The following is a 16,068-nucleotide window of genomic DNA, read 5'->3' as shown; positions in this document are numbered from 1 at the left end:
GCCATAGCCCTGTCCATGCCCCAGCTGTGCCCACAGTACCTGGTGCAGGGCCTCCCAAGCCATAGCCCTGTTCATGTGTTGTCGAGTGAATTCTTTTAGTTGGAGATATTTTCCTACCATTTGCCATTAGCATTTCTAGGATAAAATTCTTTCCTGATGAACTGGTCATCCTTAACCCCTGTCTGCGCGTGGGCGGGGACCTTCATGTTGTAAGAGGCCATGCCCTCGAGGCCCTTCCAGCCCCCCCTCAGCACTGTGGTGTTTGGGGTCCTCGTCCAGCCCTGAGGTGTGCGACCGCCTGGCCTGGGCCCGCTCAGGAGAGGCGCTGGGAATACGTGTGAGTCCAGAGGCAGCTCCCTTCCAGGGCCTGCCAGTCCTCACAGCGTCAGCGTGGACAGCAGTCGGTACCCAGGGTGTCAGGTGCCCGGAGGGCCAGCCGTGAGCCCGCTGCCCTGTTCCTACTGGGTGGGCTGGGAGGAATTCCAGAGGAAGGCCTGTGCACTAGCCCAGCCACCCAGGACAGCACGTTGGACCCGTCCTGAGGATGACACGGGCTCCGCCTGTTCTTCGCAAAGAGCCCTGGAAGGGCCCCGTGGGGTGGTGGTTGGGGAGGGGGCGGCCAGGGCTGTGCTTTGCGTTTTAGGAAAAGGAGACCGTGCGGAACTGCTGTTGACGGTTTAAGGAAAGGTGCTTTCCACTCTACCAAGTGCTAATGTGTGTGAAAATCAGACAGGAGCTCAGTTCCCGCTGTGCCCGGCAGACACCAGCCCAGCCTTGGCCACCGGGCCCTCTTGCCCGTCCACTGCAGATCCAGGAGAGGCGGCCGCCCCCCTCTCTAGGTCAGGTCAGGCCGATGTCCTGGGGCTGGGACACTTGGTGTTGCTCCCGGGGTGGTCCTGGGGGCCACTCAGCTGGCATTCATCACACATGTGTGTGTTGGGGTGACAAGGACGGGGCAGTGAGGGTACTTGGGACGTGGAGCCCTTCGTCCTGACTGATTTTCCGGGGCCAGTGGCGTCCGTGCACTGAGGGGAGCCTCGCTGGTCTTTGCAGCCCATGCCAGGGGCTGTGGCTTTCAGGGGCCTGCTGGGCCGTGGCCTCCTTTGGGCCTCAGGCAGGCTGCACAGTGGAGGCTCGAGAGCCCTGGACTCCACCTCCAGGTGCAGAGGAGACCCCAGCCCAGGGCAGCTGGTGGGCCTCCTGGGGGGTATTTGGTTCTGGAGCCCCCTCCTAGTGTCTGCAGAGGGGCCTGGTGGATGGTGGGAGGTGGGAGGATTGTGGGGGTGTCAGGCCTTGGCTTGCCATCATTGGCTCACAGTGGGCGTCCCTGGGGACAGAAGCAGAGAGAGGGCAGGGCAGGGGGCCAGCAGCAGGGGGCCGGCAGGCGGGCACCAGATGGGGTGGGCAGGGGTGATGTGGCTTTCCGTGCCAGAACAGGCGGCATCCTGCCACCCCCTCCTTCGCGGCTCCACCCGCCCGTCACTTTGGCTGCAGGGGGCGTGACGCCCCCTCCCTGCTCTGAGTCACTCCTCCTCCAACTCCGCCCCACCCCCTGGAAGCTCTCGGGCACCTCGAACGACCACAGCCCGCTGGCCTAGGGGCCTGTGGCTGCCAGGAGCCACCTCTTCCTGGGAGCCCCTCCGTCTCCCTCTGTGGGAGACAATGGCATGGGTGTGGGAGGGCTGTGCCGTCTCCCTCTGTGGGAGACAGTGGCATGGGTGTGGGAGGGCTGTGCCGTCTCCCTCTGTGGGAGACAGTGGCATGGGTGTGGGAGGGCTGTGCCGTCTCCCTCTGTGGGAGACAGTGGCATGGGTGTGGGAGGGCTGTGCCGTCTCCCTCTGTGGGAGACAGTGGCATGGGTGTGGGAGGGCTGTGCCGTCTCCCTCTGTGGGAGACAGTGGCATGGGTGTGGGAGGGCTGTGCCGTCTCCCTCTGTGGGAGACAGTGGCATGGATGTGGGAGGGCTGCGCAGGACCCCAGGGGCTGCAGATGGGAGGATGGAAGGGTGGATGGGTGGACAGGGCTTTTTCCAGCCTTGGCCTAGCCACACACCTCCCCATCTCATGCTGGCCTCTGAACACACTGACCTCTGGGGTCTTTCAGGGGATTTCCCGTAGCCACAGGCCTCCTCCCACTGAGGACCCAGCCTCATGGGCAGCCCCCAGCTGGCCCCACAGCAAGTCCTGAGTGTGGCCCTTGATGCAGCTGCACCCCAGGACACACGGCCCTGCCCATCCATCTGCTCCCAGGCCAGGGCTCCTTGCTGGGCTGGTTGGCTTCGATCCCCAGCCGCGGGAGCAGGAGTGCCCCGGGAGGGTGGGTGTCACTGACGCAGACGGAGCGGGGGTCCTGTGTGCGCTGCCCTTCCCCTTCCTGCGCTCCACACCCTTGCGTGATGTTCGCCCGTGTGGGTCCCTGGCTGTGCCCTGCATCAACCGCGAGCCTGTGGGGCTCCCATCTGCTGGGGGTCCCTGCAGTGCTGTGGAGGGAGGGGAGCTTGAAGGATGGGGTTGGGATGTTTCCAAGTGGAGAGACCTCCCAGAGGCCTGGAGATTGGGGAGGCCTGAGCAGGGTGGAGGTGGCCTTGGTCCCTACAGTGGATGTCTCCAGTGGCAGTGACTGCAGTGGTTTTGGGGTGGTGGCATCGGGGAAGGGAGCACCCTTCCCTTTTCGGGCTGGGCTCCAGCTTCCCGTCTGCACCTTTAGGCCCCTGTCAGGCCCCTGCAAGCCTCGGGCCCCAGTGGCCTGGCCCTGCCCCAGGCTGCAGAGACCAGAGCCAGCCCTACTGGGCTGCTCCTGCCTTCATCCCTCTGCTGTTTGCAGCCCTGGCCCCCACAGGCTGAGCCCGGGACAGCAGGACCCCCTCCCCCTCTGGACTCTGGATGGGCCTCTAGGCCTCTTGAGGAAGGGTGGGGGACCTGAGCTGGAAACGCTCCTCAGGTGCCGCCCCTCCCAACTTGGAAATCACATGATTGTTCGTTATGGGACAGCTCCTGGAAGACGATTCACTGAGGCTGGGGGCGTGGGTACCTCCCTGCTGGCTGGGTACCTGCTCTGTCCTGAGCACCCTGTTCCAGGAGCCGGCTGAGGTCCAAGCTTGGGGGAGATGGAGCCGGCCCAGGCAGCATTGGCGACACAGGCCAGGGCACCCTTTCCACTGGGGTGCAGGTGCCAAGGCCTTGCCAGAGCAGGTCCAGTGTGTACCGCTGACCCCACCGGGGCCTGAGAACTTGTGGATCTGTGTTTGGGGAGAGGACAGGCTGGGGCAGGTGCCTGGGCTTGCTCCCCCTTATCCAGTGCTGCTGCTGCTGCGGCCAGCATCCTCCCTACCTGGCTGGGCACACCTGCCTCAGGGTTCAGGACCCAGGAGGTGCCCCAAGCCCTACCCTGAGTCAGGGCCAGCTCCGTTTCTGCTCTGGGGTCCGGGGCGCAGCCTGAGTCTCTGTACCTCTGGACGGGGTCCGGGGCGCGGCCTGAGTGCCTGTACCTCTGGGCGGGGTCCGGGGCGCGGCCTGAGTGTCTGTACCTCTGGGCGGGGTCCGGGGCGCGGCCTGAGTGTCTGTACCTCTGGACGGGCAGCCCCAGGAGCAGGCTTCTCAGCTGCTGCAGGGCCAGGCGGCCTCGGTGTCCTCCAGGTGTGCCCCTGTGGGTGGTCCTGGAATGCGGGGCCCTGTGCAGTGAGAGGCAGGAGTGGGTGGGGCCAGGCCTCGGACAGCAGGACCCCTCTGGGCGGCCCGGGGGAGGCGCCACTGCCCACCACTCTAGCGGTGGGGGGAGTGGTCCCTGCTGCTGTGGGCGACTCTCTGTGGTCTCAGGCACCACCCCTCAGGCCCTGGAGGGCCTGAGCCTCCGCTGCCCGGAGATGCTTTGTTGCTCAGGCAGTTGCCTTAATCACTAATTGATGGCAGTTCCCCATGTTGTCTGAGGATGTCGATATTAAACCCCAGAACATGGTTCCAGACAATTTCAGACCAGACAGGACCAGAATCCACAGAACTGGCCGGGGAAGTTACCCCTGAACGTGTTTCATGGGTGGAAGCTTTCACTGTAATTAAGGTGGGGGAGGGAGATGGCAAGAATGCTGCCCTCAACAGGGTCCTGCCGGGGGTGCGGGCACCAGGACCCCCGGCTCTGGGTATGTACCTGGGCAGGAGAAGCCACGATTGTTTCAGAGCCCGGGGCCCCACAGGCCTCAGCTCTGGGCTGCTGCCACATCCTGGATGTGTCTTTCACAGAAAAGGGTGAGGGCATTGCTGCCAAGACAGAGCCTGGGGCACAGGGTATGTTCCCACAGTAAGACCCCAGTTGGCTCCCCGAGGCTGGAAGGGCAGTGGTGCCAGCTGGGGACAGAGCCCTGTCCTGGAACTGCCCGGGGATGCTGGGAAGCTGCCAGGCCACCTGGGCGAATCCGAGCTGGACACCAGGGCTCCAGGGTATGCAGAGGCTGCCGGCTGCTGGTCACGGGGGTCTGCCCGTCTGCTCCTGGGTGAGGGGACAGTGGAGAAGGGGAAGGTGGCCAGGTGGGCCCTCTGAGACGCGTGGGCAGCGCACATAATGCTGGGCCATGGCACTGGCACCCAGGCATGACCTCGAGGCTCCAGGCCCCCTCTCAACTGAGGAGTCCAGGGTCAGAGGCCAGCACCCACGCCCACATCCCCTCTCCTGACCTCTGACCTTCCTGCCCTGGTGTTTCAAGACATCCTCAGTGGTGCAGGAAACTGCGTGGGGCCCAGCAAAGATTGAGGGACTGGCTTCCTCCAGGGCCCTGTGCTCCTTTCCCGGGCGCTGCGGCTGGACGCTTCTGCTCCGTGTTCCCTGCTGTAACTCGGGAGCCTCCCCACCCCTGCCCAGCGGCTCCGATGCCTGGCTCTAGCCCCACCTGTCTTGTCCCCATCTGTGTCATCCTGCCTGTCAGCCTGGTGAGTCTTTGTCCCCACAGGCCGTGGCGAGAGAGGGTGAGGGGTCTGTGAGGTGATGTCTGGTGACTCCTGTGGCTCCTGTTCACCCAGTGGGCCAGGGTGCCCCAGGGGCGGAGGGTGGGGGCGCACCCATTGCCAGGAGGAGCTGTTGGGCCGGTTCCGACTCTTCCACCCAGCCCGGTGTTTCCTAAGGCAGGAGCCCCGTGTGGGCCAGACATCCCCAGAGGCCACACAAGCTCTGCAGGGCCAGCGTCTTGGAGTCCTGTGGGACGATTCTCCTCATCACAAGCCCTTCCCGGGTCATAGGAGACGAGATGGCATTTAATCAACTTCTGCGTGCATTTCAACCACGTGTGACATTTGATCTTTGTGACAGCTCTCCTAGTAATGTCCACTTCTGGTGTGCAGTCTTCCCATGGGTGAAGGGGCTGGTTCTGCCTGAGGACACTCTGAGGTGGGGGCCTCTCCTGGACGAGCGGGTGGGGTGAGCTGTGAAGGAAAGTGTCCCAGGCCTGGGACATGCCTGCAGCTGTGGGCAGCTCACCTACCACGTGGCAGCTCTGAAACTGCCCAGCACCCACTTCCTGGGCCTCCAAAGACATCAGGAGGGGACCTGGGGTGTCGGGAGCAGAGCTGATTCTCCAGCTCTTGGGGCAGCTTTCGTCAGGGGTGCACACATTGTGCCGGGGTGACATAGCGCTGGCTCCCGGTGCCCTGCAGCAGCCTCTGTTTACTCTCCTGGGCCCTCACTGGGAGCATTTTCTTACCAGTTTTGATACAAGCCCTGGCTTATGAAAAGACTGGGTTTTAACCTGAAACCCTGCTGGGGCTTCGGGCTTTCCCCAGATGGTTTGTTATTTGAAGTGCTCCTTCCACACCCACGTGGGCCAGCTGCTCGGCCGAGTGCTAGACGCAGAGGCGGGTCCCTGCAGGGCAGGATGAAGGTTCTAGCCAGGCCCACAGGGCAGATCATTGTTTTATTCTTGGGGAAAATGTTGAAATGTCACCTAACGCTGTTACCTTGGACTCGGTGGTGGCTGTGCCAGAGGCGACGTCTTCGCTGTCTCCTACTTTGAGCCGGTGTTTGGCCTTAGATGTGCTGTAGAGGGGCGGCTCCCTCGGCTCTCCCCAGCTCCCTCTGCTCCCTCCAGCTCCCTCCGCTCCCTCCAGCTCCCTCTCGCCCAGTTCCCAGGCCTGGCAGGACCTTCCCGGCAGACATGTGGATGGGCCACCTGTGCCGGCAACCGGGAAACCAGAAACAACCAGAAACAATTGCCGTTGGAGAGCTGCTTTCTGGAAAAGCTCCTTACCTTTCCTCTGGTTGTTTTGTTGCTCCTAGTAAGCCTGGGGATGGCGGCGAGACTCTTGAGAACAGTCAAATGCTGCGCTAGGGAGGACGAACATCCATGCTGTCTGGGTGCCGGGCTTAGTGCTGATGAGTCTCGAGACAACCTATCCCTGATTGTGGGACCTGGTTCAGGGACCGAGACCCCAGCCAGCAGCCCTTGGGGAGGACCTGGAGACGCTGCCGGACACCGTGAGAGGTGTGGGAGGCTGGTGTTGGTTTCTCAACTCACCCGTGTGGACGCAGAATCCAGAGTGAACTGGGAGGAGGCGTCCCCGTGCTCGATTCTTATAGGACTGCTCTCAGTTGACAACGCCAAAAAATAAAAGCCTTCCGTGAAGAATGAATATTTTTAAAACCCTCGATTCTAATGCATTTGCTCTTCTGGGAAGATTGTGTCTGTGGCCCTTTGGTCAAGTTGCACAATGAGGGTGGGTGCTGGTGGGCCTGGAGCTCCGAGCTGCTCTGCCCCACGCCGTCGTGCGCAGGCAAGTACAGAGGTGCTTCCTTCAGGCAGTCCTGGTTCCTGGGAAGGAACCTGCTGGCTGTGAGATGGGACTGTGGGGAGCCGCGTTGCTTCCTCCTCTTACCTGCATCCTAATTTGAGAGGTGGGCAGCACGGGTAGAGAATGCGCTGACAGTATCACACGGCGTAAATCACGCTGAGGAACGTGACAGACCCGTCTTGGCCCCCATAATCACGACCCGTGCCCACACTTCTTTGCCCGGAAGTGCAGGGAGCTCCGGGAACTCCCATGAGAGGACTTTGATGGACTCTGTAGATGCTGGTTCCTGGTGACCGTGGTGGTTGCAGGGCCACTCTTGGGACACCAGGCTGATTTGCCCAAACGTCCCCTTCAGAAATGTCTCCCAATGGCCTTACAGGACGGTGGTCCCCTCCCCCTTTCCTGCTTTAGCTCCCTCCCTGGCACCTGGCGCCACCCTGTTGGCTCGTTGAGTGTCTGTTTCCCCCACTCTGAAGAGTTCACTCTGGGAGGGCATCTTCCTCATTCCCAGGTCTGGAATGGGCTTGGCCAGTGGTTCACGCGGTGACCTCTGACCTTGGCTGGTTAGCAGGCCCCCATGACCCCAGCGGGTCCTAGACCAGAGCCTTCTGGTCAGACAGTGCCAAGGTCCAGCCCTGAGTGGCCCAGCAGGATGAGATGGGGATGTGAGTGGGGGGCATGAGTCGGAGGCCCCAGAATGTGCAGGGCGTTGACCTGCATGTGGTGGGTAGGGAAGGGTTTGCATTCAGGGCTCAACCCCCAGAAGCCAGGGTCGATCTGAGGTGGGCACCTACCACCCTCTTGGGGTGCTCACCCAAGTCCTCAGGGGCTGAGTGTGGGGAGCGGTGGGGTAAAGAGATGGTGCTGGGGCTCCTTTGCCCCCCTTTCCCAGGGCCACAGGGCTCCTCGGTGGTTCACAACAGGCTCTGTGTATAAGGAAGGGGCCATGCCCACTCCCCTCTGAGGCCCAGATCAAGTGACCACCCCAACCCTCTGCACACTCACTCCTTCTGGGGGCCTGCCTGGCTCCCTTGGTGACCAGGGCTGCCCACGGCACCCCCACACAGCCCTGTTCCTCTGCTCCCTCTCCCCCTCCCTCCCATCGCAGGGGCCTGGCCTCCGCCCCCTCCATGGGCCCCCGTGAGAGGGGACTTGGGACTAGGGACTAGGGGAAACTGGGTGGGGTCTGGGGGCAGATGCATGGTATGGGGGCTCAGGAGCGGGGGTCAGCCCTGCTGTTGGGTGACCACGTGGTGGCTCCCGGGCCCCCCAGGCTTGGTCCTGTGGCAGGTAGGAGGCAGGTGTGTGGGACCTGGGGCTCAGGGCTCCTTGGGGGTGACCCCAGAGATGGTGGGGTCCTGCTGGGATGTCCCTGGCTCACCTACTGCTCCGTAGGCCCCACCCAGGCCTCTGCTATGCAGACCCTCACTGTACCCTCCCACTGGCAGATGAGGAAACCGAGGACCCAAGGAGGTGGGCTTGGGGGTGGCCTGCATGGAGCCCACCATGAGGCAGGGATTGGTTTTGGGGGCTCCGAGTGCAGCACTGGCCGCTTGCCCAGCTTGGAACCAGACATTGACCTTTGCCTAGAACTGTCTCCGACTTCTATGCTGCTGATGGAAAGCCGGGTGGACACCTGGAAGGTTCAGGAACGCTTGCCCGGGCTCCTCACTGCAGTGACCTGTCCCAGGCGCCTCACTCACACCTGCCCTCGGGGTACTGCCGCTTCTGCCGGTGCCACCCCGGGCTTTGCGGCCTCAGTCCCTTCCCTCCCCGATACAGAGCCAGTGTGCAGGGAGCTCCGGGAACTCTCATGAGAGGACTTTGATAGACTCTGTAGACGCTGGTTCCTGGTGACCGTGGTGGTTGCAGGGCCACTCTTGGGACACCAGGCTGATTACATACTGTTCTCTTCAGAGCACACAGGGAGCTGTTTTGACAGATTCCTGCCAGTGGACTTCCTTCTCCTTACCTACTCTGCTGAGTGCTGGAATGAGAGCTGACCTCTTCTTTGGGAGCCGGGAATGGGGCTGAGCCTAGGCTTGCGTGGGGCAGAGCTGGTGGTCATAGGAGGTCCTGGCCCAGCCCGGGGCAGTGCAGAGACCCTCATGGGTTGCTAATGGCAGGTGCAGCGGGCAGGGACCTGAAACAGCCACTGGGTCTCCAGTTCCACTGGTTTGGAGCCTTCGGGGCTGGGGTCGGGAGGGCATGAGGGCCGCTGTGCACAGTGGCAAGGCCAGGTGTGTCTGACCCGGGGGCAACAGGAGCTGGGCATCAGGGTGGAGCCACGGTCATCCGGAGGATAGCTACGATGCCGGTCAGCCTCCTGCCGGTGCCTGTGACTCACCTGGCAGGATCTGGGACGGTGGGTCCCTGAGTAGGGATCCCTGTGGACATGGCTGGCAGAGACCACTTGGCTGGGGGCTTCTCATGGGTGCTGGTGCGGTGAGCCCTGCCCACAGGGTTCCACTCTGCTGCTCACATGGTGTCCTGGAGCCACATCCGGGATTCCTGTCCCACCTGCACCTTCCCTGAGCAGCATCTGCACGGCTGTCTCGGGTGCCACTGTCTGGGACTTGGTGTCCCTGTGGCCGCCCTCCTGGTCAGTCTCAGGAAGCGGGGACAGATGTGTTCAAATCACAGGCACTGCAAAGTGGGGGCCGCATGTCCCTAACCCCATGGCCCCACCCTCAGCCCCACCCCTGACACTCCCCCAACCCCATGGCCCTGCCCTGGCAGGTCCCCCCACCTCACAGCCCCGCCCCTGACACGCCCTGACCCCCCACAGCCCCGCCCTGGCAAGTCTCTCCCACCTCACAGCCCCGCCCCTGACACGCCCTGACCCCCCACAGCCCCGCCCCAGCACACCCCTGACTTTACAGCCCCACCCACTGCACGCCCTGACCCCCCACAGCCCTGCCCCCAGCACACCCCTGACTTTACAGCCCCACCCCCTGCACGCCCTGACCCCACAGCCCCGCCCCGGCACACACTCACCTGCTGCTGCCTCCTGGCCGGGAGCCCCTGCCGGAGCTGCCTCCTCCTCACACCCTCGGGAGGTACTGGCTTCGCAGGTGTGCAGGCACAGGTGACACAGTTGCCGTGACTCCCTTATGCTTCTGGCTTGTTATTTAATACATTTTGCTTCCCATCCCTTTCCTCTCCAGGAGGGACTAACCTCAGGAACTTGTGCTTATTCTCTAAGGTGGAGGTGATGGTGGCTGGGCTCTCTTGCTGGTTCACAGCTTGGGGGGCCGGAGGCTTAGGGCTCCACGCTGTGCAGGCTGCTTGGGGTCCTGGGGGAGGCCACCAGAGCACGCGCCCATGCACAGGAAGATGCTGGCTTCGTTTCCCAGGGCAGTATAGGACTGGATTCCAGGTACCCATGTGCCAAGTGCCAGGGTCAGGGGCCTGGCACAGCAGGTGCCATTTGGCCGTCCTAGGTATGCGCGTGGGCGTGGACCACCAACCTCGTCCTCAGCTCTGTTGGGAATGGCCAACGCTGTGCCAACCATGGGCTTCTGTGCCCGCTGGGGCTCTTCTGCCTCTACCGGGTGCTCCAAGAAGGAGCACAGGGGTCTCTAGGCAGCGGCAGCCTGGGCCTGGGTGGAGCCTAGGTGGACAGAGGGTCCTTGGACCCAGAGCTGCCCAGCAGAGTTCATCTCCCCAAGCTGTAGGCAGCCAGCTCAGCCCTGGGCCTTGCCCTGACACCCCGTCCCCTCCCCACTGCAGAGGGCAGGCCCCGCAGACTCTGAGGTCCATCCCGTTGGGGTTGGCTGCTGGATGGCATCAGTGTCCCTGTCTCCCCTGCCACGGCCCAGCTGCCCTCTTGTTCCCTTCCCTCCTCCAGTTCAGCCCCGGCCATCACACGTGCCAGTTCGCAGCCCACTTCCCTTTAACATCTGGTAATGTCGGGTGACGCCACATGGCGGCAGCTGCTCCCTGCCTGTGGGGCTGTGGCCCGGGCTGCCTCGGAGTGGCTTTGCTGGTGCCAGAGCAGCCTCTGCCTTGATGACATAATCTCTGTTTGGGTGTGCGTAGGTTTTCCTGAGGGAGGAGGCTGGGATGCAGGGTGGGGTGGCTGCCGCCTGGAGCTGGGGATCTTGGGGGTTGTGCCAGCTTGTGGGTGTCGGCCACAGGTCTCGTCTGTGCAGCACGGTCTGTCCTCTGCCGCCTCTCTGCCCAGTGCCCAGCTCTGATGCCTGGCAGCCTCTTCTCTCACCCCTTGAAGCCCCACCCCCTCCGTCAACCTGGTTCTGACCCCCTGTGCCAGTCAGTGCCCTTCTAGGCACTTGCAGAGGGGAGGTGAGGAGCCCCTTTCTAAGGCGCTCTCCCCACCTCTGCAGAGTCAAGCCCCACTGCCATCTTGTGCAGAGGAGACCAAGGCCACAGGTCACAGCCCCTTTCTCACCCCTAGGTGCTCTGCTGACCACCCTCCCACTTCACCCACTGACCAGCTTGTGGATCTGTCCATACACTGCGGTCCTTTTCCTGCCTGTGCCCAGGCTGGCCCCTCACCTGGGCACCCTCTCCCTGCCCCCTGCTGATGCCCACTTGTCTGGAGGGCCCAGCACAGGCGTCCTCTCCCCAGGATACGACCCTGCACCTTCATGCCGGCTCTGCCCTGTGCTCCAAGCCCTGAAGCCTCCATGGGTCTTTGTCATGGTGCCTGTAGCTCAGGCTGAAAGACCTCTGGGTGTGTGACTCTGTCCCCAGGGTCCGTGAGGATGGACACTTTGTCTGCTGTGTCTGTGCTGAACCCTGGTGCTATCTTGGAGCACCCTGGGAAGGGAGTGGGCATTTTCCAGTTCAGAGGAAAATGTGAAGAAACCTTTCTTCTAGAAACCGTTCTGTCTCCTCCTCCACACACCGAGTGCCTAAAGCACTTGCCCCACCAACGGCACAGGGTACCCCCAGGGAGCAGTGGAGATGAGATGAGACTCCAGGCCGTGCCTCCTAGGAGTGGTCAGTACCCACCCCAGTGTCTCCCTGGGTCTGCCTCTGGCCTTGGCTGTGTCTTCCCTGCCTTTAAAATAACCATGTTTGTGTGTTGTGGGGGTGGGTTCCAGATGTCAAATTCCCCACAGAATAAGTGAACATGAGGCTGGGGTAAAAGTGGGTAAAAAAGTGAAATGTTGTGAACCAGTAGGTGTCCTAAACCTGGCTCCAGGACACAGGGCCTTGCAGTGAGAGCCACGTGCAGGCCCTTCATGGGTGTAGCACACTGGGGGTACAGACCTGGGGACACAGGCTTGGGGGTACAGAATTGGGGATGTAGGCCTGGGGACACAGGTGGAGGCAGCTGCTGGCCTGGGAGTCATCTGGAGGGGCTCATCCTGGAGGCCAGTGGGTGACATTGTGGGACCCCCCGTCTTATGTGTATGGAGAATGTCCTGGGTTTGAAAGGCAAGTGGAGGCGGTCTGGAAAGCCCATCAGAATCCTTTTCCTTGGTGTGGATAGAGGCTCCCTGGGCAGGGTACATGGGCAGGTCTCATGAGTGACAATTGGGGGGCCGTCCTTCTCCCGGAAGGGCTTGCAGGTGTGGGAAACGGTGCCTTCTGCAGCTTTGCGTAGGCCTGCGGAATGGCCCTCGTGCTGGGTGCACGCACTCCCAGGCCACTCAGGTCACGGTGGACACAGCTGCAGCCCTCAGCCGCCTCTCGTTCATCTTGGGGCCGTTTGCAAACTCCCCCAGGCTTGCCCAGTGAGTGTCAGCAGGGCCGACGCCCCTGTCCTCTGGAGACGTGGAGCAGGGTGGAGGGGAACCAGGAACAGCTGCCCACGCGTGCATGGCTTCCCCAAAAACCCCGGGCCTGCCTGTTTGGGGGTGTTCACGGGACGGAGCAGCTTTCAGTGGGGGTGGCCGGTGCCCGGGACGGCAGCCCAGTGGAGTCGGACTCAGGCGTGTGTGGCTCGTTCTTGCCGTGTCCCTGCTGTGGTGGGCGCCTGCCTAATCCTGTAACAGTCCTGGGAATAGGACGTGTGTGACCCCAGGCCCATGTCTTCACTGACTGGGGCTCAGCCCCTCCTGCCTCGCATAGGAGCGAGAGTTCAGCCCGCCCCACGGCGACCCTCTTCTAGGGTGAGGGGCCCTGGCAGCATCGGGGTGGGGGGTGTTGAGGTGGAGGAGCTGCTCTGGGGTGGGGGTTTGTGCCACGTGGGGCCTTCCTGCCACCTCACCAGGTGTCCCTCTGTTTTATTCTGCAGTGAACTTTGACCACTTCCAGATCCTTCGGGCCATCGGGAAGGGCAGCTTTGGCAAGGTAAGGCAGGGCCTGGCGTGGGGATTGGGCTGAGGGCTGAGGGGGCAGAACCGTGGAGTCGGACGTGCTGTTCCCTGAGTCCACCTACCGCCATCCTCCTCAGGAGAAGCAGCCTCACCCGGGCAGAGGCTCCAGGTCCTTTAGGGAGGGCGTGGGCGCACCTCCCATGGAGGCAGCGGGCTGTGCCGCCGTCAGACTGGGCCCCATAGTGTCACCAACACCGCAGCGTCCACGAGCCACGGGGACAAAATCGCAGCTTTGGCTGAACCAGAGCCCAGAGGCCGGGCTGTGCCTACGGCTGCTCCTCAGGGCCTGCAGGGGACAGGATGGAGGGTGGGTGCTGAGCGTGCATCCTCAGCTGGGCCCTGTCCTCTTCCCCATCCCTGTCTCCAGCCGCGTCCAGAATGCCCGGCTGCTGTCCTCCACGTGGGCCTGCTGGCTGGCCTGGACGGAGCCCGTTCCTTTACGCTCCTTTTGTTTTCTCTTGGCCAGACCTAACTTCCTGATTGCCGCCTTGTAATATCTAGAGATCAGGGGCAATTATAACTCAAAGAGGCTTAACGAGCACTCGGGAAAGGTTGAAATTAGCCCTCCGGCTTCTGCGCGCGGCTCTGTTGTGGATGAATCACTTCTGAATGGACAGTTCTTTTCAGCTGTCCCGCGAGGCTTAGCAGATGGGCTCTGCCTCCCTCCCGCTCCTGGCTGTACAGCTGCCTGGACACTGTCTATTTAAGCCCCATAAGCCCTTTTTAAAGCGATTGCCGGGCTACCGGAGTATAATGCGTAGGGTATTTGAATGTGATTAATTACCTCCATTTCATTGTATCGCAAGCCATGGCTCTGCTAGGTTACTTGCGGCCTGGGGTGATGAAAAGTCAGAGCGAATGAGGCCCTTTGCACAGTGCATTGAGAAAGCTCCCGTGCACCGAGGAGAGAGTGCTTTTGAGTCCCTGCGTGTGGGGAGGTGCCCGTGGACCTGCACCGTTTTGTTGCCGGTGAGGCCGGTTGAGCGTCGAGGTGAGGTGCTGAAGCTGGCGGAGTCCGTCAGAGACACTCAGGGCTGTTGGGACTGCGTCAGACCCTCCTGTCCTCCCAGCTGAGCCTCAGTTCTATTCCCCAGGCCTACAGCCGGTGCACAAGGGGCAGGCAGGATGGAGTTTGGGGGGGACTGCTCCCCTCTGGCAGCGGAGGACGGCAGCTGCGACGGGGTTCAGGAGAGGTGGCTTAGGGGGACCCTAGGAGTCACCAGGCATCCAGAGATCAGGTTCAAGGAGGGAGGCTGGGAAGCCTGGGCCCGGCCAGCACATCTGGAGAGGGCCAGGCCAAGGGCGTCTGAGGAGCAAAGACCTGCCCTGGGGAGCGAGGCTGGTGGGTGCAGGTGCTGTTTCCTGGGGGCCCTGGCGTCTCCCCATTGCCCCCGTTGCCCCCACCTCTGCTGGCCCTATACCCCTGCCTGGGGATGGTCCCCTCCTTCTCATGAGCACAGGTGGGCAGCCTTAGCCCTGCCACCGTCTGCAGACCCCCCCCAGGGTTCTGCTCCTCAGACCAGTTCTTAAGAGGCTCGGGAAAGCCAGCTGGCCCAGAAATGGGCAACTGTGGAGTGTGGGGAACAGGAGGGAGTCACTGGGTGCTGTGCTCAGATGCAGGGTAATCGTGCACCTGGAGGGTTCCTTCTGGCTCCCAGTTAGGCCTCCTCATCAGGCCTGCAGGGGCCCTGTGCAGCACTTGCGGATGGATGCCTGGCACCGAGGGGAGGGTGAGGTGACGCCTTTCACTGACCTGGAGGGGTCCTTCCAGTTCTTTCACTGGCCGAGGCAATGACCCCATAGCCGAAAGGATGAGGGCTGAGAAGGGCGGCTCTGAGTGTGGTTGGGCTGTAGCTGCATCTGCTCACATGTGGCCTCAGTTCAGAGGGGCTGCAGCAGCAGAGGCCCCAGCCACCCGTTTCCCTGCAGGAGGTGGTGGGCCCAGGCTTAGCTGCACCCAGGCCCTGCCAGTGTTGGAGCCACCTGTGAAAATGGCTCCGGGTCAAGGGGTGGGATACCCTGGCAGGGCACCGGAGCCCACCCGTTCAGGACGGCACAGCGTTTGGAGTCCAACCGGGTAGAGTCCGGTCCTGCCAAATGGCCATGGTGCAGCTGCTCTACCTGCTGGGGCCACAGCTCCACTATTGGGGCCGCCGCTCCTGGAAACAAATTATCTAGACCTAGCCCTTGGCTTTTGTTTTTGTTTTCAATTTTTAAAAAATTACAGTGAATTACACATAACAAAATTTACCATTTTCACTGTTTTGAAGGCAGCTCTGGGGTCTGAAGTACATGGTGCCCCCCGTTCTGTCCAGCTGAAAGTGGTGGCCTTAGTTAATTCCAGGACTAACCACTTAGCGGGAGGAATCTAGACTTGGAGAAAATCTCTTTCTTCCTGCCATGGACATTCCTCCAGCCTGCCCTCCGCCCCTGCCTGCCCCCTCACCCGGCATAGACATTCATCCAGCCCACGCTCCACCCCCGTCTTGCTCCCACCCAGCATAGACATTCATCCAGCCCACGCCCCGCCCCCCCCCCCCCCCCCCGCCTAGACATTAATCCAGCCCAGGCTCCGCCCCCGCCCCGCCCCCGGGCCGCTCTGTGTGATTAAATTCTGCCTGGCACCTTCTCAGCTTCCAGCCGGCAGTGTCTGAGAAGGCCTCGGTGTCTGAGAAGCCCCCTGCCTCCCCAGCGCTGCCTAATTGTGCTTGTTCAGAATCCAGGACAGCGAATTCCAGCCTCAGGCTACGGTTATCTCAGGCTGCGGGCTGTGATCACAGGAACCACGGGTGGGGGCAGCCCCTTCCCACGTCCTTCCGGAGCTGGTGGGTGGTTGGCTTGGATGCTGCTGCCCCAGGGAGGAGGGGAGGTCGCTGCCCCAGGATTTCTCTGGGACCAGGCTTGGCTGGGGAGCGCAGACCAGTGCAGGTTGGGCCGGGCATGAACCCCAAGTCCATGCCGAGCCCCGGCCCCTCTGGCCTGTCAGGCGGGCCCCATCTCTGGACACA

General features: G+C 62.4%; 1 protein-coding gene across 3 annotated transcripts in view; it reads left to right on the top strand.

Annotated features, from left to right (window-relative positions):
• The window catches only part of STK32C (serine/threonine kinase 32C), a 101,462-nt gene that overhangs the window by 49,448 nt on the left and 35,946 nt on the right, over positions 1 to 16,068 (top strand). Inside the window, exon 2 of one of the 3 annotated variants that reach the window (XM_050805517.1) lies at positions 12,979 to 13,034. The exons of 1 other annotated variant lie outside the window; for it this stretch is intronic. In XM_050805517.1, coding sequence (XP_050661474.1) covers positions 12,979 to 13,034 — 56 coding nt within the window. Of the gene's footprint in view, positions 1 to 12,978; positions 13,035 to 15,723; positions 15,886 to 16,068 lie in introns of those variants that run through there. One more of the 3 variants, XM_050805519.1, reaches the window with a different exon arrangement.

Source organism: Macaca thibetana, chromosome 9 (genome assembly GCF_024542745.1).
Source record: "Macaca thibetana thibetana isolate TM-01 chromosome 9, ASM2454274v1, whole genome shotgun sequence".
NCBI lineage: Eukaryota > Metazoa > Chordata > Mammalia > Primates > Cercopithecidae > Macaca > Macaca thibetana.
Note: the sequence above shows the minus strand (reverse complement) of the source record. Positions and strands in the feature narration are given on the sequence as shown.